This window comes from Miniopterus natalensis, chromosome 20 (genome assembly GCF_054644295.1).
Source record: "Miniopterus natalensis isolate mMinNat1 chromosome 20, mMinNat1.hap1, whole genome shotgun sequence".
NCBI lineage: Eukaryota > Metazoa > Chordata > Mammalia > Chiroptera > Miniopteridae > Miniopterus > Miniopterus natalensis.
The window spans coordinates 20,120,405-20,148,292 of NC_142100.1; the positions used below are offsets into that span (position 1 = coordinate 20,120,405).

The window sequence follows — 27,888 nt, forward strand, 5'->3', positions numbered from 1 at the left end:
TTGGTTGAACCAGTGGGGACAGAATTGGAAGCTTTACCTGTTCTCTGGTCTTGTGAACTAAATAATTCCACTCCTTTGGTGATAAAATGTAATTTAGATTTTGTTCTGGTAGCAAAAACAGAAAACCTTAACTGATGTGAAGTTATTTATAGCACCCATTTATCCTTCTTAGTGTGACTCTTCACTTTGCTGCAGAAATATTTATGTTCATTTATGGATTACTGCCCCAGACCCTGCAGGAATGTTAGGTAATCATAACAGTACCTAAAGGTACTGTGTTTCCTTCCTCCTTCCCTCCTCCCTCCTTCCCTTTATATTGATTTTATAGAGAGAGAGAGAGGAAAGGAGAGAGAGCAAGTGTGAAAGAGAAACATTGATTTTTTGTTGTTCCATTTATTGATGCATTCATTGGTTGATTCTTGTATGAGCCCTGATTGGGGATTGAACCCCCAACCTTGGTGTATCGGGATGATACGCTAACCATCAGAGCTACTCGTCCAGGGCCTGTGTTGCCTTTTTAAAAGGAAGAAAAAAAAAAAATCAGGATTCTGAAACATCTCTGGCCAAAAGATTATGGTACTGTAATACATATTTTATTGGTGCAATTTTGGGAAATGCAGATAAACACAGAAAGAAAAGAAAACCACCCACAGTCCCACCAACTCAGAGATTTTTCAGTAAATTTGTTACGTACCTTTCAATTCTTTAAAAAATACACATATATAAAGACCATTCCCAAATATTAAAAAAATATATATATTTGTGACTTGATTTTTTATAAAAAATTACACAAAAATTCATCGTTGAAAATCAGAGACCCTCAATGAGTAATTACAATTCCCTAAAATTTTACTTAATCTGTAAAATTTATAGTAACATTTTATGTTACCATCTTTTTAAAAAATACATTTTTTTATTTATGTTTTAAAAATATGATTTTAGAGAGATGAAGGGAGAGGGAGAGAGAGAAACACATATGAGAGAGACATCGATGAGCTGCCTCCTTCACGCTTCCTGCTGGCAACCCAGGCATGTGCCCTGACCAGGAATCTAGCCCTCAGCCTTTCTGTACACAGGACAACGCTTAACCAAATGAGCCACACCGGCCAAGGTATATAATTTTAACTCTTACATTTATGACTTTGGTCTGTTTTGGGTCCATTTTTGTGTATGGTAAGCATCAATTTCATTCTTTTGTGTAATCCCTTTTTAATAGGATGATAGTGTACTATATACATACTATGATCCTATGTCTTGCTTTTTTCACTTAATATATCTTGACCCCACTAACTTATTTTTTTTTCATTCTGTCCCAGTATTCAGATGAATGATGCAAGTCAATATGTAGGAGAGTTTTTGAATATGGCTACCTAATTAACAGTTAAATTAAAAGACAGATAGGAATATTAATTCCAGGAATGAAAACTGGAAGAAAAAAGAAAAGGAAGGGAAAGGGAAGGTGGAGTGTATGGGAATAAGTATCATCAGCTTTCACTCTCCAGAGGAAAATTGCAATTGTTTAAAGTTGATCAAGCACGTAGTTAACAGTTTATTATTATTCACCCTTCAGTCAGTCCTCTGAAGTGTGGGTAATAATGTTTTCCCCATATACAGGTGAAAAACTGATTACTCATCCAAGATTATATAGTTAATGAGTGGCAGAGCTAGAGTTTGAACACTGGTATTTTTGACTCCAAAGCCAGGGCTCTTTGCCATTAATGGTTCTCTAAGAATAAAGGGAACCTTTAATCAAGTAAGCTTGAGAAAGGATGCATATTAAATCCCTCTCTTGGAAATTCATAGTCTGAATTAGCATATTATGAGCTCTGAGAAATCGGGCAGTAAAAAAGAAACCTGTTTAATTTTCTTTAAATGTTAAGACACTTGCTCAAGGGAAGAGTTTGCTTGGCATCTTTACAATACCTGGAACATTTCTCTCTCAACACTATTTTGGGAAGTGCCGCTTAAGGTTGTGTTCTTTCTTGTATCAAATCAAGCAATGATAAGGACAGGAAATTAAATCCTAACTTGTTGAAGAAAAGACACAGCCTATAGAATTACCTAACAGACCGGGTGTGTAGCTTTTTGGAGAGTGAGGGTCAGCTTACATACCTAAGTTTACTGGGAGGTAATACAGGTACGTAATACAGGTGCTTTTCCAGAGGTGACTACACTTACTTTGTCCACAGGACAAGTAAATATTAAGCTCTAGTTTTATTTCAGTGTGTATTATATGATAAAATTATACATACAACAGAAAGATTTAAGACATTCATTTAGAGATATTTAAGAAAATAACATTTAACCTGCAATACTTCATATATATGAGCGTTGAGTTATGGATTCTTAGTCATGAAGTGTTCATTTTAGCTGTACCTCAGATAACATAAACTATGATTTAGAAAATAAAAGATTGTCTCTATCATGAGTGTACCATTTAAACACTGAACAGAAACTTGGCGTCGGAGATGGTCAGCAAATGAATGAATCAGCAGCTTATTTGTTTTTATTTTGCAAGGGGAAGCCCTTTATCAACTTGAGACCCAGTCCATTGATTAGGCATTGCTTTTAGTATTCTTCAGGGTTAATCCTATCTATGCTTTTACAGAATGTTCTTTGACTTTCTAAGTTCTTAAGTTCTATAAAATATCTGGTTAGTGTTTTAATTGGAAGTATATTACATCTATTTTTTTAACATGGACAAAATTGTCTTCATGGTATAGTCCTCTGCAACCAACCCAATTTTTCCCCATTAAAGTTTAGGTTTGCCCTGGCCAGGTGACTCGGTTGGTTGGAGCTTCATCTAGTACCTCAAAAGGTTGCAGGTTTGATTCCCAGTCAGGGCAGGTACCTGGATTGAGGGTTCCATCCCCAGTCAGCGTGCATATGGGAGGCAATCAGTGTTTCTCTCTCTCCCCTCCTTCTCTTTCTCAAAAAACTAACAAAAAAACAACACATATCCTCGGGGGAGGATTAAAGAAAGAAAAGTTAAAAAAAAATTCTTATTTTTATTGATTTCAGAGAGAGTCCGGGAGAGAGAGAGAAAAACATCAGTGATGGCAGAGTCATTGATCGGCTGCCTCCTGCACGCCCCCTGCTGGGGATTGAGCCTGCAACCCAGGCATGAGCCACACCTGTCAGGTGCCCCTTGGTCTCTTAAGTGGAAAACCACTAATGTTCAACCATCAAATTTGTGCTGTCGATTTTTAAAATCATGTTGAAAAAAGAGAAAAAAGTTCTTCATTGCAGTTTACAAAAAGGCGATTGGTTGAATTTTATAAAATGTAGTCTATTGCTATCATGACTTTTTGTATGAATCTTTTAATTGTAACAATTTATTGTTTTAAAAGCCTTGCATTCTTGAAACGAAACCTATTAAGTAGTTTTTAATAAATCTCTTGAGTTATTGCTTTAATTGCTTGAGTTTTAAGTATCACATCATTGTTCATATACGAGATTGCCCGGTAGTTTTCTAAATTTGATCTTACAGTTTTAAGACCTGACCAGTGTTTCCTCCACAGCACTTTGAGATCAATATGGCACATTTTTGTTAGAAAGCTTTAACTGGTGTAAAGCTGTTGGTGTTCCTGTTCTTGTAGGGGTAAAGAAAAGCTGTGGTTGGGTAACTTTTTATCTTAGACTCTTCTGTGATAGATTTGTTTACTAGTGTTTTCTTGTGTCAGTTTTAGTATTTAGTATTTAAACAGCGTATTATCCATCAAACTTACATTTTAAAAATTCCTAGTGTGTAAATATGCATGATATTCGCTAATCTGATCCCTTTTATTTTGGCTTGTATGATTCTCATTTCTAATTTTGAGATTTTTCATTTCCCATTTAATTTTTTAAGTTTTTAATCAGCTTTCTGAGGTCTAATCGCCTACAGTAAAATCCCCCCACTTCAACTGTTTAATTCAGTTATTTTTTTGATAAATACATGTGTTGTGAAATCACCATCACATTTCTTTCCATCACTCCAAATAATTTTGTTGTGCCTCCTTATAGTTAATTCCCTCCTCTCCTAGGCCCTTTCCTGATGTTTCTGATCTACTAAATCTAGGGTGGAGCCCAGGACTCTAGATTGGTAGGCCCAATAGGTAATTCCTTCAGGCTAACTGGGGAAATACTGCTCTAGAGCCTGGGCTCCTTCCTGGAGGTGCTGCCTCATTTTGACTGCTGTACACAGTTTCTTTGCTACAAAATAGGATACATCTACTGCCTAGTTATAAGTAATCTCTAGAATATTGCTAACATTTTCTAAGTACTTCTCTGTGTGTTAGGCCCCACGTCAAACACTATGTGGGTTGTACCTTCACAGCATTTGGAAGCACAGGTCCCATCATTCTCATTTGCAAGTGACAACGTTTTCATTACTACAGAAAATTTCCTTGGACAGCACTGGCTTACATTAATCATGATTCACTCTCTGGGCCTTTCAGAGTTATGCTCAGCCTTTATTGTATTACAGTCTTTTTCTTAATTTAATTTTTTATTGATTTTTTTTTTTTTTTTTGAGAGAGAGAGGAAGGAAGGGAGGGAGGAAGAGACAGACAGACAAAGACAGACAGAAACATTGATTTGTTGTTCCACTTATTTATGCATTCATTGGTTGCTTCTTGTCTGGGCCCTGACCGGGGATAGAACCTGTAACCTTGGCGTATTAGGATGATGCCCTAACCAACCAAACTACCCAGCCAAAGAGTATGGCGGTTTTACTGCCTAAAAGAGGACTGAACACATTTCTGAAGCAAGTGTTGTTTTACTTGAGACCAGTAATTTTATTTGAAAATTAAGCTTTGAAGTCATAATGCTAAATAGCGGGGACCTATGCTTTACTTGACAAAAATTAGTTTATATATATTTGTCAGCTTCTAGTTAGGTAGTTGAAAAATGCCAATAAACTGTTATTTCTGTTCATTTTTTGTGCTGTCCGGATTATAATGGGGCTCTGCATCATTAGTTTATTACAACTCTGAATGTGGATTGAACGGTTTTGGTGCTTTCCATCGCCTGAGCATCATTTGTGCTTTGCTGTTGCTCGTCACGGCAGCAGGAAAAGACATAACCATTGATAGTCTCCTTTACGTCCCAGTCATTCTTGCACTTCTGGGGTTTGTGATCATTCCACTCAAAGAGCAGAAACTGGCGGGAAGGCTCCTGATTTTCCTTTCCTCTCCCCTGCATGTTAAGGGTAGGGTCAGACAAGCTCTGCACGCTTCGTCTCTCGCTCGCGCTCTCTCTCACTTCCCCTTGCCGGAGAGTCATCACGAGTTACGTGCATGTCCTGAAAGTCCTGGCTTGATATTAGGTCCAGATAAGTAGCATGAATGTCGTCACTGTAAGAATTCTGTTGTTACCGCACTGTTTCTCTCAGTTGAGCAGGTTTTGGTTATACCAAAAAAACACACAAAAAATCTTGCTTTGGAAACATTTGACAATGTCTGTTATTTAAAAGGAATAGGAAAAACAGGAAGTTGAGCTTTCCATTGTTCATAACCTTTTCGAAGTTCTGTAGTATAATGAGGCTTAGACTTTGGGGATTTCAGGGTGGCTAAAATTTAGGTTGACTCAATTAAGAGCCATTTTTGTTTGAGTCTTTTAGAAAATCTTTCTAGTAATAATTGGATACTTTTGTGCCTTAATAAAACATACTGAATGCAATTTAATATTTATTTGACTGTCAAGGCTGTGATAGGGCTTCAGACACTTGCCCATCGGTTACTTTTACTGAATTATATGTGTTGTTGCTATAAGAGAGAGGTGACCACATAGCACATCACACCTGATCTTTTTTAAAAACTGTGCTGTCTGCTTGTATACTTCTATTTTATGTCAGCAGGACTAGATTTAGTTATTTAACTCTTAAGTGTGTAATTTGACAAGCACTACCAAAACTCATTAGTTTCTTCAGTCGTCTAAAGCTCAGGGGTGGATGGGCCATGTTTATAAAAATAATTTACTATCTCCCCACTGAATGTTGGCAATTATTCTGGTACTTGATAGTGAACTCTTGAGTTTTTCCAAGCGTTAGTTTCCTCTGCCCCCTCACAGGAGGCTGTTACAGGTATTATCACATACAGTCTTAGCAGAGCTGTCAGTGAAGAGTAAATTGGTAACTTGCACAAACCTCAAGGAGCTCAATTTGAGTAGCTCAGTTAGCTCAGTTTTCTTCTGTTTGAGGAAGGGTTAAGCTGTAACTGTTTTGTTTTTTGTTGCTGCTGGTGGTGGGGGTTATGTTGTTGTTTTGTTGTTTCAGATAAAAATTTATCCCCTCACCAGCTCTCATAATGTACTCTGTAGCTTTTCTGAATTGCCATGAAAAGGCGCATTTTATCTAAAACAGCTTAAAATTTTTTTATTTATTGACTAATTTTAGAGAGGGAGGGAGGGAGGGAAAAAACATTGCTCCGCAATCCCACCCATCCATGCACCCACTGGTTGACTCCTGTATGCGTCCTGACCGGGGATCGATCCCACAACCCTGATGCATTGGGATGACACTCCAGCCAACTGGGCCACCCTGCCAGAGATCAAACAGTGGTTTTTAGTATGGTCCCTGTACTATCAGAGGCCACACCACTTGAGAACTTTTTAGAAATGTAGATTTTTGGTTCTGCCACAGATCTTCTGAATGAGAAACTTTGGAGTGAGGCTCATTGTCTGTATTTTAACAAGCCCTTCAGTAATTCTGATGCACCGTGGACTTTGAGAATGATTGACCTAGATCTATGAATTTGCAGCATTTTGGACTAATGGCAACTTTCTCTCTATGTGCTTGATTTGTATCTTCTTCCCTTAATTAGTCTTAAAACAATATCAAAAGAATCAGGAAATATGATTTGCATTACAGTTTTTTACTTTGCTACATTGTGTACATTTTTAATGTTAGTGAAAATACTATTTTTTTGATGTTTGGTGTCAGGTGTTTGTTCATGTAACATCTGAATGAGTAAGTTATTTCCTTTGGACAGATGAAAATCTCAGTGTATTTTGTCCAACATAGGAGTTCTTGATATGTCCCTGGAGAGTTAGAAATAAAAATCCTGACCCTGGCCGGTTTGGCTCAGTGGGTAGAGTGTTGGCCTCCTGGACTGAAGGATCTCGGGTTCAGTTCTGGTCAAGGGCATGTACCTCAGTTGCAGGCTTGATCCCAGGCCCTGGTCAGGACACTTATCGGAGGCAGCCAGTCAGTGTGTGTGTGTGTCTCTCTCTCTCTCTCTCTCTCTCTCTCTCTCTCTCTCTCTCTCTCTGCCTCTCTTCCTTCCCCCTCTCCCCTCCATCCCCCTCCACTCTCTTTAAATAAATCAATGGAAAAAATATCCTGGGGTGAGGATTAACAAAAAAAGAAAAGAAAAACCCAGTAGTCAAGTTAATTCTCTTTAGCTCGGCATTTACCACCAAATCTGTTTGGCGCTGCTTTTAGTCATGCAAATAAATTAAATTGCCTAAGAAACTTTTGTCCCATAGACTCTGCTTTGGGAAACACTAACTAAGAGGTGATTTTTGTTTCTGTTTTTGTTTTGAGTGACAGTGAAGTTTACCAATGTTTATATAGGGTAGGTGTGCCTTTTCCTCATACTCTTGTAGTATCTAATTCAGGTAAAATCCAGTTGAATAAATGGGGGCAATGAAATTGAAACAGAACATTAGCACTGGAAAGTGTAGAGTGGTACCGGCAGCGGTGAAGTACCGGTGGGATTAAGTAGTCCAGTGGGAGTGCGCTTCCCAGTGGGAGGTAAGGAGTTTAACCTCAGCAGGGGTTCCCGTTTTTTCTCCCACCTCCCTGCTGCAACCTGCCCTCGGTCACTGGTCACTCTGTGTGGCTTCGGGTCTCTGCGGGGGTGGGGGGGGCTGGGAGGGGCTCGGGGAGCTGGCCTTGATTTGTCTGCTGGAAAATGACAAATAATTGTCACTAATAGCTAGGAAGCCTTTACTTGGGAAATCCAAAGTGGCAGCTTTTCAGAGTAAACAGAGAACTCGAGAGCTTCTTGACTCAGACTGAATGGATTTGAATCCCGGTTTTATCACTTTGTAAAGTTAAGCAAGATATTTCACCTCTCTCTTCCTTAGTGTCCGTATATGTAAATTAGGGATAATAAAAGTTAAGCATTTCCTAGGGTGGTTAATGAGGTTTAAATAACAACATTATTCAGAAAAATCCCAATCTTTAGTAAATACTAGTTATTACCCCTATAGAACTATGAAAATAATTGTTCTTACTCTTCTCATTTCATCACCCCCAGCTGAAGAATTTGTAATGATTCCCATGAGCGGTAAACTTATGTCATTATTTTAATTCTCACCCGAGGGTATTTTTTCCATTGCTTTTCAGAGAGAGTGGAAGGGGGGTGTGGGGAGAAAAACACCGATGTCAGAGAGAGACATTGAATGGTCGCCTCCTGCACATTCCCTGACCAGGGCCAGGGATCGAGCCCGCAGCCAAGGTACATGCCCTTGGCTGGAATCAAACCCAGGACCCTTCAGTCTGCAGTCCAGCGCTCTAACCACTCAGCAAAAGTGGCCAGGGCATGTTATTAACACTCCATCTACCAGATAACTTCATTGGTTAAGCAACTTGCACAAGGTCACACAGATGGCAAAGGATAGCCAGGATTTGAACCCAGGATGTCTAACTGCAGAACCTATCTCCTTAACTACTATACCACTCACAAGGCACTTCACGCGTCTCCTAAACCGGGTTCCCATGATTTCATTAGGTGTTTATCCTCTGTAAGTCGCTCGAACTCGGTGCATTTTCATCATCTTACTATCATGTATGCCATCTCTTCCGCTTAAAATACCTCCCCGTTTCAGCCAATCTTCTGGAAAACCTTCCCCATCCCCAGTTCATTCGCCTCACCCAACTCTTAATATCTTTGGCATATTTACCTGGCTGATTTCCATAGCACTTAGATACTCATTATTCTTTGAAGGGAATTCAAATGTCCCTTTTTATGTATTCATACAATATAAAGAATTTCTAACATAAATTTTATAAAAGCAGGTGATTGATTTATCTTACGAAACCAACCTTTGAATTTAAGGGAATTTCAGCTTAAGATACTTATAAACCCGCTCCTTTTCTTTTAAAAAAAAAATCTTTATTGGTTTCAGAGAGAGGAAGGGAGAGGGAGAGAGAGAGAAACGTCAATGATGAGAGAGTCATTGATCGGCTGCCTCCTGCACGCCCCCTGCTGGGGATCGAGCCCAGAACCTGGGCATGTGCCCTGACGGGAATTCGAACCGCGATCCCCTGGATCTTAGGTCATTGCTCAGCTGCTGAGCCACGCTGGCCGGGCCCCCTCTTTTCTTTGAACCTGTTCTTTTTTTAATCCTCACCCAAGGATATTTCTTCCATTGCTCTTCAGAGAGAGTGGAAGGGAGAGAGAGAGAGAAACATGGATGTGAGAGAGACACATCAACTGGTTGGCCCCCATATGTGCCCTGACCAGGTCCAGGGCCCGAGCCTGCACCGAGGTACATGCCCTTGGCCGGGATCGAACCCAGGACCCTTCAGTCCACGGGATGACGCTTAACCACAGCCAGACCGGCCAGGCTGTTGTAGCTTCTTCACTGCACACTGAGTGACCCACCCTGTACACATCCTGTTTTATGGATGCGATTGAGACTTTCTAGCATGAGTATGTTTATAAACCCTCATCTCTACTTCAGCCCATTATTTTTTATCTGACCTTTCTGGTCTCAGTAGAGGTGTTATTTCTCCTCTCTAAAACGAATCCCTTCTTTCCTGTTTTCTCTAAAATTGTGCCCACATAATCATTTCCCTCCTCTGGTTATCCTTAATCTTCTAAGAACTTCTATTTTTCTTGTATTTCAAGTGACATAGGTCTTCCCTAACTTAAAAAAATATAAACAGAGTTACCCTGTTTATTTTTCACATCACTATTCAATTTCATTTCTATCTTCTGGTGCTAGATTTCCTCAGGCAATAATGGGAACTCACTACTTCCACTTTCTACCTACCATTCTACCGAAACTGTTCTAGAAAATCACCTGTAATCTCTCTCAAATGGCCTACTCTCAATCCTCATGTGCTTCTGCTTATGTTGAGAGGTAATACAGTGCAAACAGTGCAATGGTTAGAAGCGTTAGAAGGCTAGAAACTTTGGAGCCACACTATGTTCACATTCTGTTTCAGACACTTTGTGTGTGTAACTTGGGACATATTTCTTAGCATCTCACTGCCCCAGCTCTCTCAGCATATGTACTCAGCATTTAACACTTCTTTGTTGCATCCCAAAATGACCCTTTTTCTCAGTTCTATGCTCTCCCTGTAGTAACTCCAATTTCCAGTGTGCCAGCTGTTCAGGAAAAAGGAAACCAAACAGTAAATGCTCAGTGTAGAAACGTTTTTTTTACTGTCAAGGTGAAGCCAGTCCAGCATAGAGTGTAGGTTCTGGGAGATGAATTTGAAGGAAGGGAAAGTGGGATAGGGCCTTTTAAAGTCAAGTCAGTAGAGCGTCTCAGTTCCATTTTTAGGAAGGTGAAGTGTCTGGATTTTGCTGATTGCTGGTGCTTTGGGGCTTGTTGCTTAGGTAAGCACTGGGCTGTGTGGAGGTGGTCTGTGTCCAGAGGATTCTGCCATGGGATGTGGCTTCCAGCTGGCTTTGCTGCATATATGAGGTACCTGAATTGGGGTTTTGGTGTCTTGTCCGGTGCCCACTCCTGTTATCAGGCTCAGTGGTCAGGTCACCGTTTGTCATACTCAGAGATTTTGACTCTTGTCCTTCCTTCATTCCCTTTGCCCAATGTGTCATCAGGTTTCATTGGTCTTTCTTTCAAAATTTAGTTTGTTAACTATTATCTTCTTTCCTTCCACTTCTTAATTAGCCTGGGCTTGATCACCCCATGCCCGTAAGAGTACTGTTTGGGCTCCGCGATTCCAGTCTCTCCGCATCTTCCATCTACACTGAATAGGTCTACTTGATTGATTTATCAAAAATATTGTATTGTTTTTATGATTTTATTCCACTGATAAAAATAGTGTTTCTAGGTGAGATTAAAATTCTAGCAGATAGCCTGGCTGAGAGCTTCAGTTGGTTGGAGCTTTGTCCCGATGTGCCAGGGTGTGACTCAGAGATGTTCATGACTATTGCTAGGCTATACACACACAAACTTCTTTGTGCAAAGTAAGAAATTGTGCCTCCCTGGCCAGGTGGGCTCAGGCTCATAAACATCACCTTCATGAAAGGAAAGGATGTGCCTCCCACTAGGTGAGTGCATCCATCCCCTAGGACACAAGCCTTTTCTGTATAGGGCCAGATAGTAAATATTTTGGGTTTTGTGAGCCCTATGGTCTCTGTGACCACTATTCAACTCTGCCCTTGAAGCGCTGGGGTAGCCATAGACAATTCCTGAATGAATGAGGGTAGTTGTGTTCATTGGAATCCCAGCAGGCCATAGTTGGCCCACTCCTGGTATGTGGAACTCATAACACTTCCATAGCACTTTATTTCTCTATTAAAACATTACATTCTGCCACCTTGTATGATATGTTTCTTACTAGAGTGTAACCTTAAGTGTCTGTCTCATTGACTTTTTGTATCTTGCACATACAAATTAATAACCTATTCCATTTTTAAGCTTACATGTTTGTTTTTCCCTTAAAAAGGGGGAAAATATGGGAGAATTATTGTGGATATTATGTTAGACAAATATTTTAGATTAAAAAAATTTCTATTTCACCATAAAGGGAAAAGTTGTAGCATTTCTTAGGCCTGGAATATAAGTCATTTCCTGTATATTATATATGAGGCTCAAGATCTTGTATAGCAAAAAAATTGTAACCACCTCTTGGTGTTTGTGATATGATAGAATTGCTAAGATGTAATTGTGAGAAAATGTTAGCAGCTTGTGTAGCCAGGGCTTATATGTAAATGTCTAAGACAGCAGTTCTCAAAGTGTTGCCTGTGGATTCCTGGGAGTTCCTCAGACCCTTTCAGTGGGTCATGGTCAAATTCTTTTCATAATGCTACTGAAGTTGTCTTTTTCATTTTGACACTTTATCATGGTGAAAGCAGTGGTGAGTAAAACCATGCTGTGCAGTAACATCAATCAGGGCAGTGGCACCAGACTGCACTAGTAATCATTGTATTCATCACCATGCAGTCCCTGTTTAAAAAAAAAAAAAAAGGTAGTTTCACTTAGGGCAAAGCAGTGAAAATGACTTTTATTAAATCTCAACCCTTGGGCACACAATTTTTATGCTAACATGGAAAGTTCCCTTTAAAGCTTTCCACTGCTAAAGTACCATTGATTTTCTTGAAAAAGTCACTTGTGTAGTCATTTGAGATGCTAGCTGAACTAGTGAACTAGCTACTTTTTTCTTGGAATACCATTTTTACTTGAAGAATGACAGTGGACAAACTAGACTTATTCACACTTGACAGTTTCTCAGAAACGAATAAAGTGAGCCTGCCACTTCAATACAAAAAACTGTGCCAGTGATAAAATTTGAGCTTTTAAGTGAAAATTATAATTTTGGAAAATTTGGATTCATTATCAAAAGCCTCAGGAATGATAATAAGTGTGGTTTTTTCCAGATACTGTATAATGAAATGTGACAACATCTGGAATAGTTGCATAACTCAGTGAACCAGTATCTTCCAAATGACCAGTGTGTGAGTTCACAAAATCATCCATAGGTAAAAGACCCATTCAAAGTACAGCATAGTCTATTGGATTTTAATGTAATAGAGTTTTTAAAAATCACCAGTATTGCCCGGCTGGGTGTGGCTCAGCGGTTGAGCATCGACCTAGGATCCAGCGATCAGGGTTTGATTCCTGGTCAGGGCACATGCCCGGGTTGCGGGCTGCAGCCGATCAATGACTCTCTCATCATTGATGTTTCTGTCTCTCTCTCTCTCCCCCCCTCTCCCTTCCTCTCTCTGAAATCAATAAAGATATATTATAAAAAATAAAAATCACCAGTATGGTTTCAGATTCCATGTTGCAACTAATCTTTAAGAAATTAACCACTTGTTGAATTTTAGTGGAGTATCAAAGAAGAATATCCTCAGTTATCTGAAAAGGTTACTAAACTACCCCTCCCTTTTCCAACTGCCATTTGTGTGAGGCTGATCCCCCCCCCAGCCCCAACCACAGTTCAACCAAAATAAAACAACATATGGCAACAGATTGAATGCAGAAGAAGAAATGCAGGCCATCTTCTATTTAAGACAGATGTTAGAGAGGTTTGCAAAAAATGTAAAGGAACACTTCATATCAGAGTATTTCTGTTAGTCATTTGGAAAATAGTTACTTTCCTATAAAATAGTTATGTTCACATATAATGGTTTTATTATGTTTAAATGAATTTGTGAATAAATAGTTTGATTTCGAATATGATAAATATCATACCTCTAACCCAAAGGAACAAAAGCTCTTAGGGGTCCTCTATTTGAAGGTTTAAATGGTCTCAAGACCAAAATGTTTGCAGAGTGCTGGTCTAGGGCAGTGTCTGTGCAGGGTTGGAATAGCAGTTGCTTGGTTTGTGGGGTGGACAAGAATGCTTTCATTGTATAGCTGGAAGGCTGACACATAGAACACATTATAGAACAGTACTCTCTGTGTCTCAGTTTGGCATGATTTTTAGCAGGATATGTGTTATAAGCACTTGCTGGTAAAGCAGCTAGAAATAGATATTTGATTTTAGAGCAGTTACTAAAATCCAGCATGGTTCTCAAAGTCTTAGGGTGTAGAATATAATCTTATATATGTGAGAAATTTCTGGTAGCTTTGTCTTTGTTCTATTAAGGCTTGGGGGAATGGAGTTAAAGACTTAGTGGTTTTTGTAATGACCACATAAAATACTGAACAGCTGACCTGTACTAATACATCACTTAGCAAAGTCTTCAAGTCTGTTTTAGTACATTTGGCTAACCTGATTTTGGCATGTCTCAAATGCACGTATTTAGTTTCTTTTTGCATTTTAGTAAGAGTTCCTTTATTTCAGAGTGTAGTGTTCCTATTTTTAATGTACATTTAGAGTATCTGGAAACAAACACTTCAGTAGGAGAGCCTGAGAGAAGACACATTTCTGTTGATGCTTTGAGTCAGAAGTGTAGGTAGGTAGAGGCTGTGAAATAAATAAGATCGCTGGGCTTTGATTTTCTAAAATTGGCCAGACTATCCATCCTTTTTAGTCAGAATACCTTTCCCTTCCTGCCTACCTTATTCTGGTGTTACCTTAGAGCCCACACCCTAATTTCTGTAGTAGAATGCTAGGATCTCTGTTTACTTCTGAAGTGTTGATGAATCTTCAATTTTTTGTGTGGGCAAAGAGAAGGAGAGAGAGAGTTAGGTGCAAGGCCCTCTTCTTCACCATCATTATTAGCAGTGAAAACCTTTAGACATTTTTGAAATAGCTGTATGCTTGTTTTTATGGGCTTGTAGTTAAAAAGTGAGCCTACTTCGGGAGACCAAGGGCATAAACAAATATAGGACAAATCAATCTATTTGGCAAAGGGAAAAAAAAAATTTGTGGGTTGGACCCTAGGACTGGCTAAATTTTTTAGAAAGTAACCCAGGAGAAAAATTTCCCCTGGGTTGATTAAACCAACCACAGATGCTGTCCCTATAATGGCTTAGCTTTATCTGTCTCTGCTGGTATAATGTAGGTTTTGCATAAATCACTTTTAAGTCTGTAAATATTGGGTGATTAAAAGAAGAAAATTAATTACAGTTTCAGTAGCCTGGGAACCGTGTCATCTTTGTCAGTGCTAATGACATGCCAGGGATCAGCTAAATGAAAGTTATCTGTGAAAGGATATTTCTGGCAACACCTCTATTTTTGGAAGAAAAACAATGTAAAAACCTAGAAGATAAAAGTTAGTTGGGCCTTCATGTTCATCTAGGCCAGCAGAGGATTTTCCAGAGACCAGAAAGATGGAAAGACCTGCCCAACGAAGATCAACTGGCTGGTTATACTATAATTAAAGATAGGAACCAGAGCCTCGTGACTCCAGGTTTGTCATCCAGTTTGGGGCAGATGATGAAATCTTGTAGGGAGACTCTGGAGTTGGGCTGCATATGTTCAGAACCGTCCCTGGCTCCTCCTCTCAAAAATGGTGATAATCACATAAGTCCACAATTCCCCAAACCAGCAGCTCTGCAACTTGTTACTCATTTGGAAGCAAGCTTGACGTACACTGAGATGTGGCTATTTATTTATAATCTTTATTTGTCTTCCTTAGTGGGACTATTCATATGTTTCACTATAGAAATACTATTTGATTATAAAGTACTGCTCCAGACCACAATAGGGGTGTTTTTCTCTGTAAAATTCAGACTATTCTGAATTCTGAAATGCCTATTCTCAAGGGATATTTTTGGATAAGGGGTTGTGGACATGTAGGACTTTTAACCTCTTGGAATGGTTGTAAATACTAAATGCTCAGTCAAATGTTAGATGTTGTTGCTGTTGCCACCAATAAAAACCTAGTACTCCAGTTTTTGAAATGCAACATGGGTCTCTATCTACAGTTGACCTGTGAACAACACAGGGCTTGGGGGGCCGATCTCCCCCTCCCCCCACCCCCACCCTGCCATGCATGCAGTGGAAAATTAGCGAGTGACTTCAGTCATCCCTCAGTAACCGTAGGGGATTGGTTCCAGGACCCCCTACAGACACCAGAACCTACAGATGCTCAAGTCCCTAGCGCAGAGCAATGCATACGTACAAAACATGGTGGGTTTCCAACCATGGATTGAAAATATATACTATTTTTTATCTGTGGTTGGTTGAATCCACAGATTTGCAATCCATAGATACAGATGGTTGACTGTCTATTTACTGAAAAATATCTGTGTATAAGTGGACATGCATAGTTCAAACCTGTGTTGTTCAAGGTCTGCTGCATATAGGTGTATGTCAGTGCAATCACTGGAACTTTAAGCAGTGATGGAAGTGTTCTTTATCTGACCATCTAATGCAGTAGCCACCAGCTGATGAACACTTGAAATTCAGCTAGTGCAACTGAGGAACTGAATTTTAAATTTTAGTTCATTTAAATAAGCACATGGGGCTAGTGGCTGCCATGTTGGGCTGCTTAGCTCTGTAAGTCATTTGAATTCATGCTCCATTCAAACTTAACTTTGCTCTTTTTGTAATTATCTCTTTCTACTGATTAAATACACAACATGATCCAGAAGATTATTTATTGGCTAATTAAGACAGCTAGTGTGAGAAGAACTTGTGTTTCTCGGTACATCCTAGGCTTATCATCAGCTTATAATAAATAGTTCCTTCTGTCTCCAGGGCTTTTTAAAGACTTAATAGTGAAGTGTGTGTATTTCTACTTTAACTTGACACAGACAACCTCTAATGAAATCAACTTAAGTGATTCATAAAATATAATGCATCTGTGCCAAGAAGTTCCTAAACTTAGAAAATTTTAAGTGGCAGAAGGTTCCCTGGTAAATTTTCCCCCAAGAGAAACTACATTACAAAGTTTGTTTTAGGATAACAAAATATTCTAACCTGTTTGATGTTAGTAACAAATGTGCTAATATGTGTTAAGCAGATGTTATTTTCCAGAAGTAATTTTTATACACATTTAAAGTGTAATATTATATACAAGATCAATGTTTTTATAATCCTTGTAGGCTAGAAAGGGGTTGTTAGAGTACATCTGCCAAAGTACAGGATGCAGTTCTTCTTCACTAATCTTAAATTGACTAAAAAGAGAGGCATGGGCAAAGGCATCCATTTGTTTCTGTTGAGGTTAGAAAGCATAATCAGCCCTCCTAATTCAGAAGGTTAAGGTAGATGAAAAGGTGTGAAACATTGGTAGATACTGCTATCATTAATACAGAAATGGGAATTACTAAACAATGTTCATTTGGTTAAAAGTTGCGTTCATTGAACCTAGATTTTTTTTTTTTAAGCCTTAATTTTATAGCAAAAGGCCAGCTATGTAAGGCAATAGAAAAGAATAGCTCCTGATACATAGTTGAGTTTTTAAAAAGAGCAAGTTATGGAAGAACAGGTGTGTTTTTGTTTTTATGGTGTGTATACATTCTGTACACACAATTTATATGGAAGGATGCATATACGCAATTGTAAGCAGTGTCTGCACCAGGGAATTGGAGCGCATAGAGAGGAGAGAGGAGTCCCTCGTACTTTGGCTTTGTATATTTACTGGTATTTGAATTTTTTACAATGAACATTAATTATTTTTGGAATTTTTAAAAAAGAAAATTGATAGCGTTTTAAAATTAAAATTAATTTTAATCCATGTTCTGTATCTTCTAAGAAGTCTTTTTTGTTAAAAGGCTTTTTGTAAAGCTTCTGTAATTAATGGTAGTTAGAATTGAAAATAACACGAAGTTTCAAATACCATGAAAATAAGGTCTAACTCCTAATTATGTGATGCTTGGTACAGTTCACATCAGGAGTCAGCTTTAACCAGAGTTTCTTGTATAGATTTATTTGAAAAAGAAAACAAAAACAAAAAATTGTTTAGAAGAAACCATGAAACATCAGAACATTTTTTTCTGAAACCATGCGTTTAGTTATGTATGCAGTGGGTGACATGCTTACTGCCAGGACACGAGGAAGAGACAGGTAGCACCAGTCCTCCTCTTCGTAAGGTGCTTTGCACATAGTCAGGCCCTCACCTTGAAAAACAGACGGTCAGCCACAGACTGGAGCACAGCACGTGGCTCTGTGAGGGAGGGAGAGCTGGTTCCACAGCAGTTCAGCCCAGGCTTTTAGAGGTCTTAAGCGATGAGTCTCCGTTAATTTGAGAGATGTTACAAAAGGAGTAAATACTAGTATCAGACCTTAAGACACTGAGTTTGGGAAGGTAATGACAATGTGCTTCAGAATTCAAAAGGTACAAAAAAGTCAAGTCATTCAAGTAAAACACCAGCAAAAGTTCCTTGGGGGAAAAAAGCTGCTTATATTTTTTATAGCTCTGGTGTCTGGAAAAAAATTTTAATTGCTTTTCAAAATGCCTACTAGCCCTTAATCATATGAAAAGCTGCTCAATCTTTAATTAATATAAAAATTTAATTACATCAAAAAATTAATTAATGCAAATGAAAACCATATTGAGATACCAATTTTCATCTGTCAGGTTGGTAAAAATTCAAAAGTTAGACAGTGCTCACTGTTGACAAGACTTTGGAAAACTAGAACTCTGATCCATTACTGGTGAGAGTGCAAAATGATTTAACCTTTCTGGAGGGTGGTTGGGCAACATCGGTCAAATTGCAAGTGCATTTCCTCTTCAATCTAGCAATCTCAATTTTAGGAACTTGATTCTACTCAGATGGGGCATTTTATTGTGTGTGCAATGCAGGTAAATTCACATCTCTATTATAAAATTTTTTGTAATAGAATTTTTGCAAATTATCACAGAGTCCATCTGAAAGGAATTTGTTTTAAAAAAACAACACATGGTGTATCCACACAATGGAATATTATGCATATGTTTAAAGAAGAGTTATCCACATATTGGTACAGGAAGGTGTCTAGGCTGTACTGTAAAAGACAGGTGGGGGAGTACAGAGTTGTGTATTTAATACTTTACCGTTTGTATAAGAAGTGGTGAGAAATTATATATTTAGATCATATATTTATTCCAGAAGGCTATAAAGAAACTAATAAAAGTGGTGATTATCTAAAGACAACGGGGGCGGTGAGACTTCTCAATGTGTACCTTTTAATATACTATTGATTTTTGTACCGTGTGAATATATGACTTATTCCAGTTTGTTTGTTCTTTTAATTTAAGAAATGTTTTGCCCTGGCCAGCGTGGCTCGGTTGGTTGGAGGTGTCCCATGCACTGAAAGGTTGTGGTTCCATTCCTGCTCAGGGCACATGCCTAGGTTGCCAGTTTGATCCCCAGGCAACCAATTGATGTTTCTCTCTCTCTAAAATAAAAATTTAAAAAACAACAAAAACTCGGGTGAGTTTTTGCCTTTTTAAAACCTTTTTATATGTAAGTTTTCAAAATACAAAGAGAGAGAAGAGTATAATGAACTCCCATGCACCTGTATTTCCAGATTTAGTAATTAAAAACAATTTTGCCTTTTTTAAAAATTTACATCTGTCCCTCCTCCCTCCCTCTCAGAATATTTTAAAGCAAACTTTAAATTATATCATTTCACCCATAAATACTTGTTCTATATCTCCAATTACTAAAGATTAAAAAATGACATTATAGTCCACAACACCTTCTTATGTGTCCTGTTTTTTAGACAGATTAAAGGAAACTTCTCTCTCTATTCATTAGTTTTTCCCACTTCACTGGGATAATTTTTGGTCAGCATACAAAAAAGGGGTTATCTCCTGTGTTTCAAAAAATGGAAGCCCTCCCTCATCCATACATTCCCCTCCAACTGTGATTCCATTCCCTGTACTTTTCAAACACCTGTCTGTCTCCATTTCCTTAGCTTTAACTCCCCAGCCAGTTCCAGTCTGACTCCCATCCCACCCCCACCCCTTCACTAAGACTGCTTTTGCTCAAGTCGCCAGGGACGTGCACAGTGAATAAATCAGGGGACACTAGTCCTCCTCTCACTTGACCTCTCAGCAGTCTCCAGCATGGTGACCTCGCCTGCCCACGAGCAGTGGGTGCTGAGCACACAGTGCTCGGCTCATTCTGTGAATTATTTCATTTCCTTCTCCTGGCAGCTCTTGGACTAGGTGTCATTACCCCCATCTTACAGCTGAAGCTGGCGCTTAGAGCTGCTGGGCCGCTGGTTCCAGCTACAGGTGAGGTCAGGGTTGAAACGTAGACTCTGTCCAACCCCACTGCCCTGACCCTCTCACTCGCCCTGCCGTCCCTGGCTTTCCTCCTCTTTCTCTGTTTCACTGGTTTTCTTTGCAGCTCCTCCTTCTGCCTGACTTTTAAGTTCTGGAGGTTTCTTAGGGCTTTATCCTGGATCCTCTTCTCACCTTGCTGCTGGGCAGTCTTCCCTGAACCTGTGGCTTCGGTTAGCACGGAGAAGGTGGGGAGCGCCCAGCATGTAGCGTACAGCTCTGAGCTGCTTCTGGTCTCTAGGCCCAGGTATCCAACTGTCTCACCCATCTAAAACCTCATTTATAACCTGCTCCTCCTGTGTCGCCTTTTTTGCTAAATGGTACAGCCATCCATGAGCTGTTAAGCAGAAGCTGGGGAATCCTCTCCTAGCTCCCACTGACAGTCACCAAGTCCTACTTACTGTGTCTCTCATTCATCTGCTTCCTTAAGGAAAGCACCCCCCTCCCCCCAGTTCTTGGATAGGGTCTACTTATACTTTCTCATAGTATCCTGTACTTGTCTTTCTCCCCTTTAAAACATTTCCCATGATTATATTTACTTGCTTAGGTTAACTTTTTGTTTTTTAATTCCTTAGAATGAAATTTATCTTTTTATTTCTTTAGAAAAGACATTCAGGGTGGAACCAAGACAATCTTATTTGTTGTTATATCCCTAGTGGTTAGCAGAGTGTTGGCACAGAGGCATCATTAAATATTTGCTGAAATGAAAAAAGGAACAAATTTATTTAGGAAAATTCCTAACAAAACAAGAATGGGTAGTGTGGAGGATGAACTCCTGGATACAGACTTGCAAACAAGATTTCTGATACTCAAGCCATGGTAGGAAGCTAAGGAATTGGCAGTAGGACTGAGAGAAGTAGGGGAGTTGGGGGTGTGGAAGTTGCACAACTCACTGTCGTTACATGTGGGAGATAAGAGAAGGAGTGTGCTAGAATGCAACAGCTTTCTAGCTTTGACAACTGAGGGGATTGTGATACCATTCCTTGAGAGGACAAGGTATGAAAGAAAGAACAATGACTTTAGTTTTGGACCCGTTGACTTTGAAGAACTCCCTGTGGGACCCCCAGATAGAGAGAACCAGTAAACAGTTATAAAAATGGAAATAGAATTTAGGAGAGAGATACAGGCTTTACCTTACCACTAAGTAAAACCAGTAAAATACTATTGGTAATCCAAGTGTAAACTGATAAAAATTTTAATCACTGAGACTTTTTATCATTGGTACAGAGTAGGTAGATATTATGGTACTTTTTAAATTGGGTATGGATGTTATAAGCATGTATTGTATGTCATACAACAATCGGATTTTTACATTAATATAATTCAATGTCTTGTGAATATTAACTATTAATAACTGAAAACTAGCATATCTCATTTTAATTATGTTATTTTGTTAATGCTAATTTATAACTTTTTTAATATTCAAGATGAAATAAAAACTTAGTGGGGTTTGTGGATCTTCATTAGACTGTAAATTCCGTGAGGACTTGCAGCCATGTGATTTAATTTTTTCCCTCTTATTTCTCTAGGGCCTATTCCCTGGTGGATTCCAGTCAAGTGTCTACATTTCTGATTTCCATTCTACTGATAGTCTATGGAAGTTTCAGGTAAGATGCTGTCAAGATGGGACTAATTTCAGTGGGAGGCAGAAGAAGCGCTGCTCTGAAAGTGTTAGCACCAAAGCTTACTGCTCTGTAAAGAGAAACATGATGGACAGGAATTGAGTTAGAATGGGTTATTCTGATACTTCTTTAACTTGGCTGCTGTTAAATCACACCTTGGTTTTGCTTATATGACTTTGGAATTTTAATGCAAACACAAATTGCTTAAATTCTGGTTCTGAAAATAATGACTTGTACAAGCACACTCATAGGGAAGGCTAAGGGGAGAATCCTTGACAGTGATTCTACAGTCTCAAAGGCAACAAAGTTTTTCTTCATATAGAAGCATTGGCTATGGGTTGAACCATATGAAATTGCCTGTAGTCACCTTTTTTGACCTGTAGAAATAATTTATGGCTCAGCCTGTTATTAGAATTATGGGCATTAGCATTGACCGAGTATTTCCTCTGCTGACCTTGGGAATGCTGAGCCTGGATCCCCTTGAAATCCATCCTAGCAGGCAGCCACGGAAATAGGAAGCTGGACGCTTACTCCCCCTTTCCACTGCCCTTCCTTGAAAGGGGCTTTAGTGGTTGTATGACTCAAATAGTTTGGTGGCTGACACACTTAAAAATAAGGGTCACGTAAGAACTTCTGGATTGAGAATTTGAAAGGCAGTGATGGTGAGAAATGAAATAGGCATAAGGAATTTGAACTAGTCAGTATTGTATCTGGATTTTAATAGGAACTTAGCAGAGTCACAGGCTTATCTCAGCGCTGAGCAGAGCAAGTGCAGCACTGTTGGTAATTCCAGTATCAGCGGATCAAAGTTCCAGTCACTGACACTTCCTGCATTCATAATGACTCTTGGGAAGCATTAAAGTCAGAGCAACTTAGAACCTTATCACATAATCTTGATATTTTGTATTGCTATCCTTTGGACAAGTTTTGAATTTTTTCTCTTTGCCTATATATCAGCATTTCCAAAGACTTGGTAATTTTTTTTTTTTAAACATATCTTTATTGATTTCAGAGGGAGGAAAAGAAGGGGGGAGAGAGAGAGAGAAACATCAATGATGAGAGAGTCATTGATTGACTGCCTCGCCCGCAACCGGGGCATGTGCCCTGACCAGGAATCGAACCCCAATCTCCTGGATCCTAGGTCGATGCTCAACTGCTGAGCCACGCCCAGCCGGGCAAGACTTGGTAATTTTTAAAAAATCTTTAGACCTACAACCCTAATACTACAGTAAGTCCTCATTTAATGTCAGTAAGTTTTGCGACTTTAAGTGAAATGACATGTAACGAAGCCAGGTTTACCATAGGCTAATGATGTAAACAAGAGTTAAGTTCCTGTAGCATCCTGTCAACATTAAAACTAAAAAACGTTATTTGTACTTTCATTAGTATGTATGACCTTTTGTTTGGCATATATTTATATGCTGTGTACATTTTCATAGTTTAAATCATTTATATTCTGATTATATTCATCTAACAAAAATTTTTTTTCCACAATCATCTTCATACTAACGTTTAGTAATTTGGTATTCCACTCTTGTTGGACATGTGGATTGTTTAAAGTAACCATCTTTTTATGTGTTCTTTTGCTTTGGTTGAATTATACAAGTTAAATATCCAGAACTTGAAATACTTCGCCAGAGTATGTGAACTGGCTTTTACTACGTATTGCTATGTTGTTTTGCAGACAGGTTATACCAATTTAGGATCATGCAGGTTTTAAACAAAATTTTATGCTATAAATGTATAATAGAATTCTGTCAATGGAAAAGATTTCTCTGGTGAACTTCCTTATTTTACAAATGAGGAAATTGAAGCTCAACAAGATGAGGTAACCTGATAAAGATTACACAACTCATTGGTAACAAATTCAGGATTGGAACCCAGTTGTTAGGGCTTTGGTCCAGTGCCTTATGTCTTTTATACTTTAATAATTAATACATTTTCTGCAGAAAAGTAAATTGTGATGACTTAAATGATACATTTAAATTGCCCTCATTGAATAAGTTTGGAAATGTTTTCGCCTGTTTTCTGAAAACAATTAAAGAAGAAATATCACAAGTTTATATAAATATATGGTAGAATTCACCAGTGAAGTCTTCTAAAGTCTGGCTTTTCTTTATGGGAAAATTTTTTGTTGGTTTTTTTCATGCTTTGTTCCCTTTTTTTTTCTTATAACTACTGGTAAGTACATTTTTTGTGGTAAAATATACATAAAATGAAATTTACCATTTTAATACTTTTTAAGAATACAGCTCAGTAGCAGGTACAAGCTTTTTAAAACACATTATTAACTGTCTTTATTATAACCATTCTGGGACTAGGGTGTGAAATGCTTTGTCGGCGCTTTGACTGCATTTCCCTGATAACTGGGAATAGGATGTTGAAAACTATTAAGCATCTTTTCATGTGATTATTGGCCACGTGATTTTTCTTTGGTGAAATGTCTGTTCAAACCCATTTTGCCCATTTTAAAATTGGGTTGTTTGTCTTACATGGAATTGTAACTTCTTTAAGTATTCTAGATACAAATTCTTTCAGTCATATGATTTGCAGATAATTCTGTTTGGTTTTGTTTTTTACAGCTGCTTTTACCACCCCACCCCCAAAAGTATTAAGGGTTTTGTTTTGTTTTTAAGAAACAATAGGTTTATGGAGATAGAATGTATATACCAGCAAGTTCTTCCACCTAAAGTGTATAATTCAGTGGTTTTAGTGTACGTACTAAGGGGTATAACCATCACCATAGTCCAATTTTAGGACATTTATTATCCCCAAAGAAACCTTGTACCCATCAGCAGTCATTCCCTTCCCTCTCCCCCCTGCCTGAGGTAACCACTAATCTTTAACTTTCTGTCTCTATAGATTTGCCTGTTCTGGACATTTCATATAAGTGGAATCATAAAATATGTGGCCTTTTGTGACTGGCTGCTTTCACTTGGCATAATTTTTTAAAAGTTCACCTATATCGTAACACCCATCAGCATTACATTTCCTCTCTTGTTTATGCGTGCACTGGTTTAAAGACATTTAGGTTGTTTCCACATTTTGGCTGCTTTGAACATTCATGTACAAGTTTTGTGTGGATGAATGTTTTCCTATCCTTTGAGTAGATACCTAGGAGTGGCTCATATTGTAACTCTTTAACATTTTGAGAAACAGTCACTGGTTTTCACAAGTAGCCATACCATTTTACATTCCTACCAGCAATGTATGTGAGTTCCAGTTTCTCTTGTTATCTTTTTATTATAGCTATTCTACTATTCTGATATCTCATTGTGGGTTTGATTTGCATTTTCTTAATTATGTTGAGCATCTTTTTGTGTGTTTGTTTACCATCTGGGTGTCTTCTTTGGTGAAGTGTCTGTTCAGATCTTTTGCCCATTTTAAAATTAGGTTGTTTTTTTATTGTTGACTTTTGAGAGTTCTTTATGTGTTGTGGATTCAAGTCCTTTATCAGATAAATGCTTGCAAAGAGTTTCTTCCAGCCTGTGGGTTTCTCTCTTCACTTTCTGTATGTTTATAACTTATATTTTCCTGATGGATTGACTGAGATAAAATGTCCCTCTTTATCTTCAGTAACAATTTTGTCTTAAAAGACTTACTTGATCTGATGCTAGTGTAGCCATTCCAGCTCTCTTATAGTTACATGTGGACGATTTTAAATTACTAATCCTATTTCTTTACTTCTTGAATATTACTATCTACCTGGATATTCCATTTCTCTTGAGTCAGTTTTGGTAATTTGTGTCTTTCTAGGATTTGTCTATTTCCTCTAAATTGTCTCATTTGTTGGCATCAGTTCTTATTGTTCCCTTATGATCCAGAGGGAGAGGAAGAGAACAGTAACTGGAGCAAAATATGAAAGCCACAAAAGGGGCTGTTCTGATGAGCAGGGAGACCCAGGAATTACAATGTGAGGCTGGGCTAGAATTTCTTAGGCAGCTTATTATTGGCAAGACACTTAAATTCTGGAGGGAGGGAGGGGCAGATGGAATAACAGAAACTAGATTTACCACCCCACCTGAAACAGTGATTTTCAAGACACCGTTCATCAGACAACTAAGGACAGAATCCTGAGAAATGATGGACAATTTTCCACAGTCTTAAGATGCCTCCTCCACCCCCACCCCAAGTCAGCTTTATAACAACAGCAAATAGAATGGTGGTTACCAAAGGCTGGGTGGGGGGGGGATTGATCAAAGGGTACAAACTTTCAATGATAGATGAATAAGTTCTGGAGACATACATCATGGTGACTGTAGTTAATAATAATGTATCATATACTTGAAATTTGCCAAGAGAGGAGATCTTGTGTTCTGCCCACAAACAAAAAGACAACTGTGGGAGTTAATAGACATGTTAATTAATTTGATTGTGGTAATTATTTCACAGTGTATACGTATATAAAGACATCGTGTTGTATACCTTAAATATACAGATGCTCCTTGACTTATGATGGGGTATGTCCTGATAAACCCATCATAAGTTGAAAATATTGTAAGTAAAAAATGAATTGAGTACACCTAACCTACCAAACATCATAGCTTACCTAGCCTACCTTAAATGTGCTCAGAACACTTACTTAGCCTACAGTTAGGCAAAATCATCTAACACACAAAGCCTGTTTTATAATAAAGCATTGAATATCTCATGTAATTGAATACTGTACTGACAGTGAAAACAGAATGGTTGTGTGGGTTTTCACCATTAACACACGTAGTTGAAAATACACTAGGCCTAAAGAATGGCTGTAGTATTAAATAATTTAAATTGCTGGATGATGGGGATATGACAGTAACAGGGTCATCAGTATCTCTCTCTTCTCATGAGGCTGGAGAATAGCTGGTTTCTACTGAATGTGTTTTACTTTTGCACTGTTGTCAAGTTGAAAAATTCTGTTGAGCCGGGCCGGGCGCTGAGCATCGACCTAGGATCCAGGAGATCGGGGTTCGATTCCCGGTCAGGACACATGCCCAGGTTGCGGGCTAGGCAGTCGATCAATGATTCTCTCATCATTGATGTTTCTTTCTCTCTCTCTCTCCCCCCCCTTCTTCCCTCTGAAATCAATAAAGATATGTTTAAAAAAAAAGAAAAGAAAAATTCTGTTGAACCACGATAAGTTCAAAAATCATCTGTATACAATTTTTTTGTCAAAAATAAACTTTAGACAAAAATTAAAGATAGTTTCCAGGTTGTGGTACAAGGAGAAAGATTCCCTAAGTCGAGGAGGCAGACCTGAGGGTCCAGAGAGACTGAGGCATTTAGAGTTATAAGTCCAAATACAAAAAAGAAGAAAGCTTACAAAGAGAAAACTCCAGAGATCTGCAGATAGACCCTTTGAGTATTCATGAGTGTGGATCAGTGCATGCGTGGAAGGAATGACCTAAGGCTGAGTAAAGAATAATGGGAAAGGATTAAAGGGAAAAGTACCTGTTCCCACCAGCAGGACTGGAAAAAATGTATGATTCATGTGGTGTTGGGTGAGGCCCTCAGAAAGGTGCTGCTTCAGTGGTAGGGAATTACCCTAGAGTGAGCACTGCTTCAGACCTGCCTCATAAATTGTAAAAACAGGACCTGAAGAGATTAAACTATTTTCAGGTAACTAACAGCATCCCAGAACACAGCTCAAGAAGATTTATAGGAATATAAAAATATTGAGACAAGGTAAAATTCACAGTGTCTGGCATACAAGCAAAGATTACCAGGTAGCAAAGAGGAAGGAAACCTAACCAATGATGAGAATAATCAGAATCAACCCAGAGCTGACAGATGTTAGAATTAACAAGAGAACTACATCAAAACAGATAGTATAAATTGTATTACATATGTACAAAAAGGTAGGTAGATATTTTAAACTACCCAAATCAAACTTCTGGAGATGAAAATAATGTCTGAGATCAAAAATACACTGGATAGGATTAACATCAATTAGACATCACAGAAAAAAAGATTTGTGAAGTTGAAGGCACAGCAATAAAAACTATACAAAATGAAATAGAGAAAAGAGGGAAAAAATTGTTAATGAAAAGAATATCCTTGAGCTATCATTGGCTATCCAATAGCCACCTCCAATGGCCTAATGTATGAGTAACTGTAATCTCAGAGAGAGAAGAAAGGGAGGGACAGAAAATACTTAAAGGAATAGCCCAGCCCTGGCTGAGTGGCTCAGTTGGTTGGAGTGTCGTCTCATGCACCAAAAATGTTGTGGGTTCGATTCCTGTTCAGGGCACATACCTAGGTTTTGGGTTTCATTCCCGGTCAGGGTGTGTACAGGAGGCAACTAAATGATGTTTCTCTCTCTCTTTCTCTGGTCAATTAAAAAACATTTAAAAAAAAGAAAGAATGGCCAAAATTTTTTCACACTTGAAAAAAACGACAACCCATAGATCTAAGAAACTCTAAAACCTCCAGGCACAAGAAACATGAAGAAAACTACACCAGAGCACATCATAACCAAATTGCTCAAAACCAGT

General features: G+C 38.5%; 1 protein-coding gene across 3 annotated transcripts in view; it reads left to right on the plus strand.

The window, feature by feature from the left end:
• The window catches only part of SPPL3 (signal peptide peptidase like 3), a 60,425-nt gene that overhangs the window by 10,789 nt on the left and 21,748 nt on the right, over positions 1-27,888 (plus strand). For all 3 annotated transcript variants that reach the window (XM_087828493.1, XM_087828492.1, XM_087828494.1), the window contains exon 2: positions 21,323-21,400. In XM_087828493.1, the coding sequence (XP_087684619.1) occupies positions 21,388-21,400 (13 nt within the window). In that variant the 5' untranslated portion in view covers positions 21,323-21,387. The remainder of the gene's footprint in view (positions 1-21,322; positions 21,401-27,888) is intronic.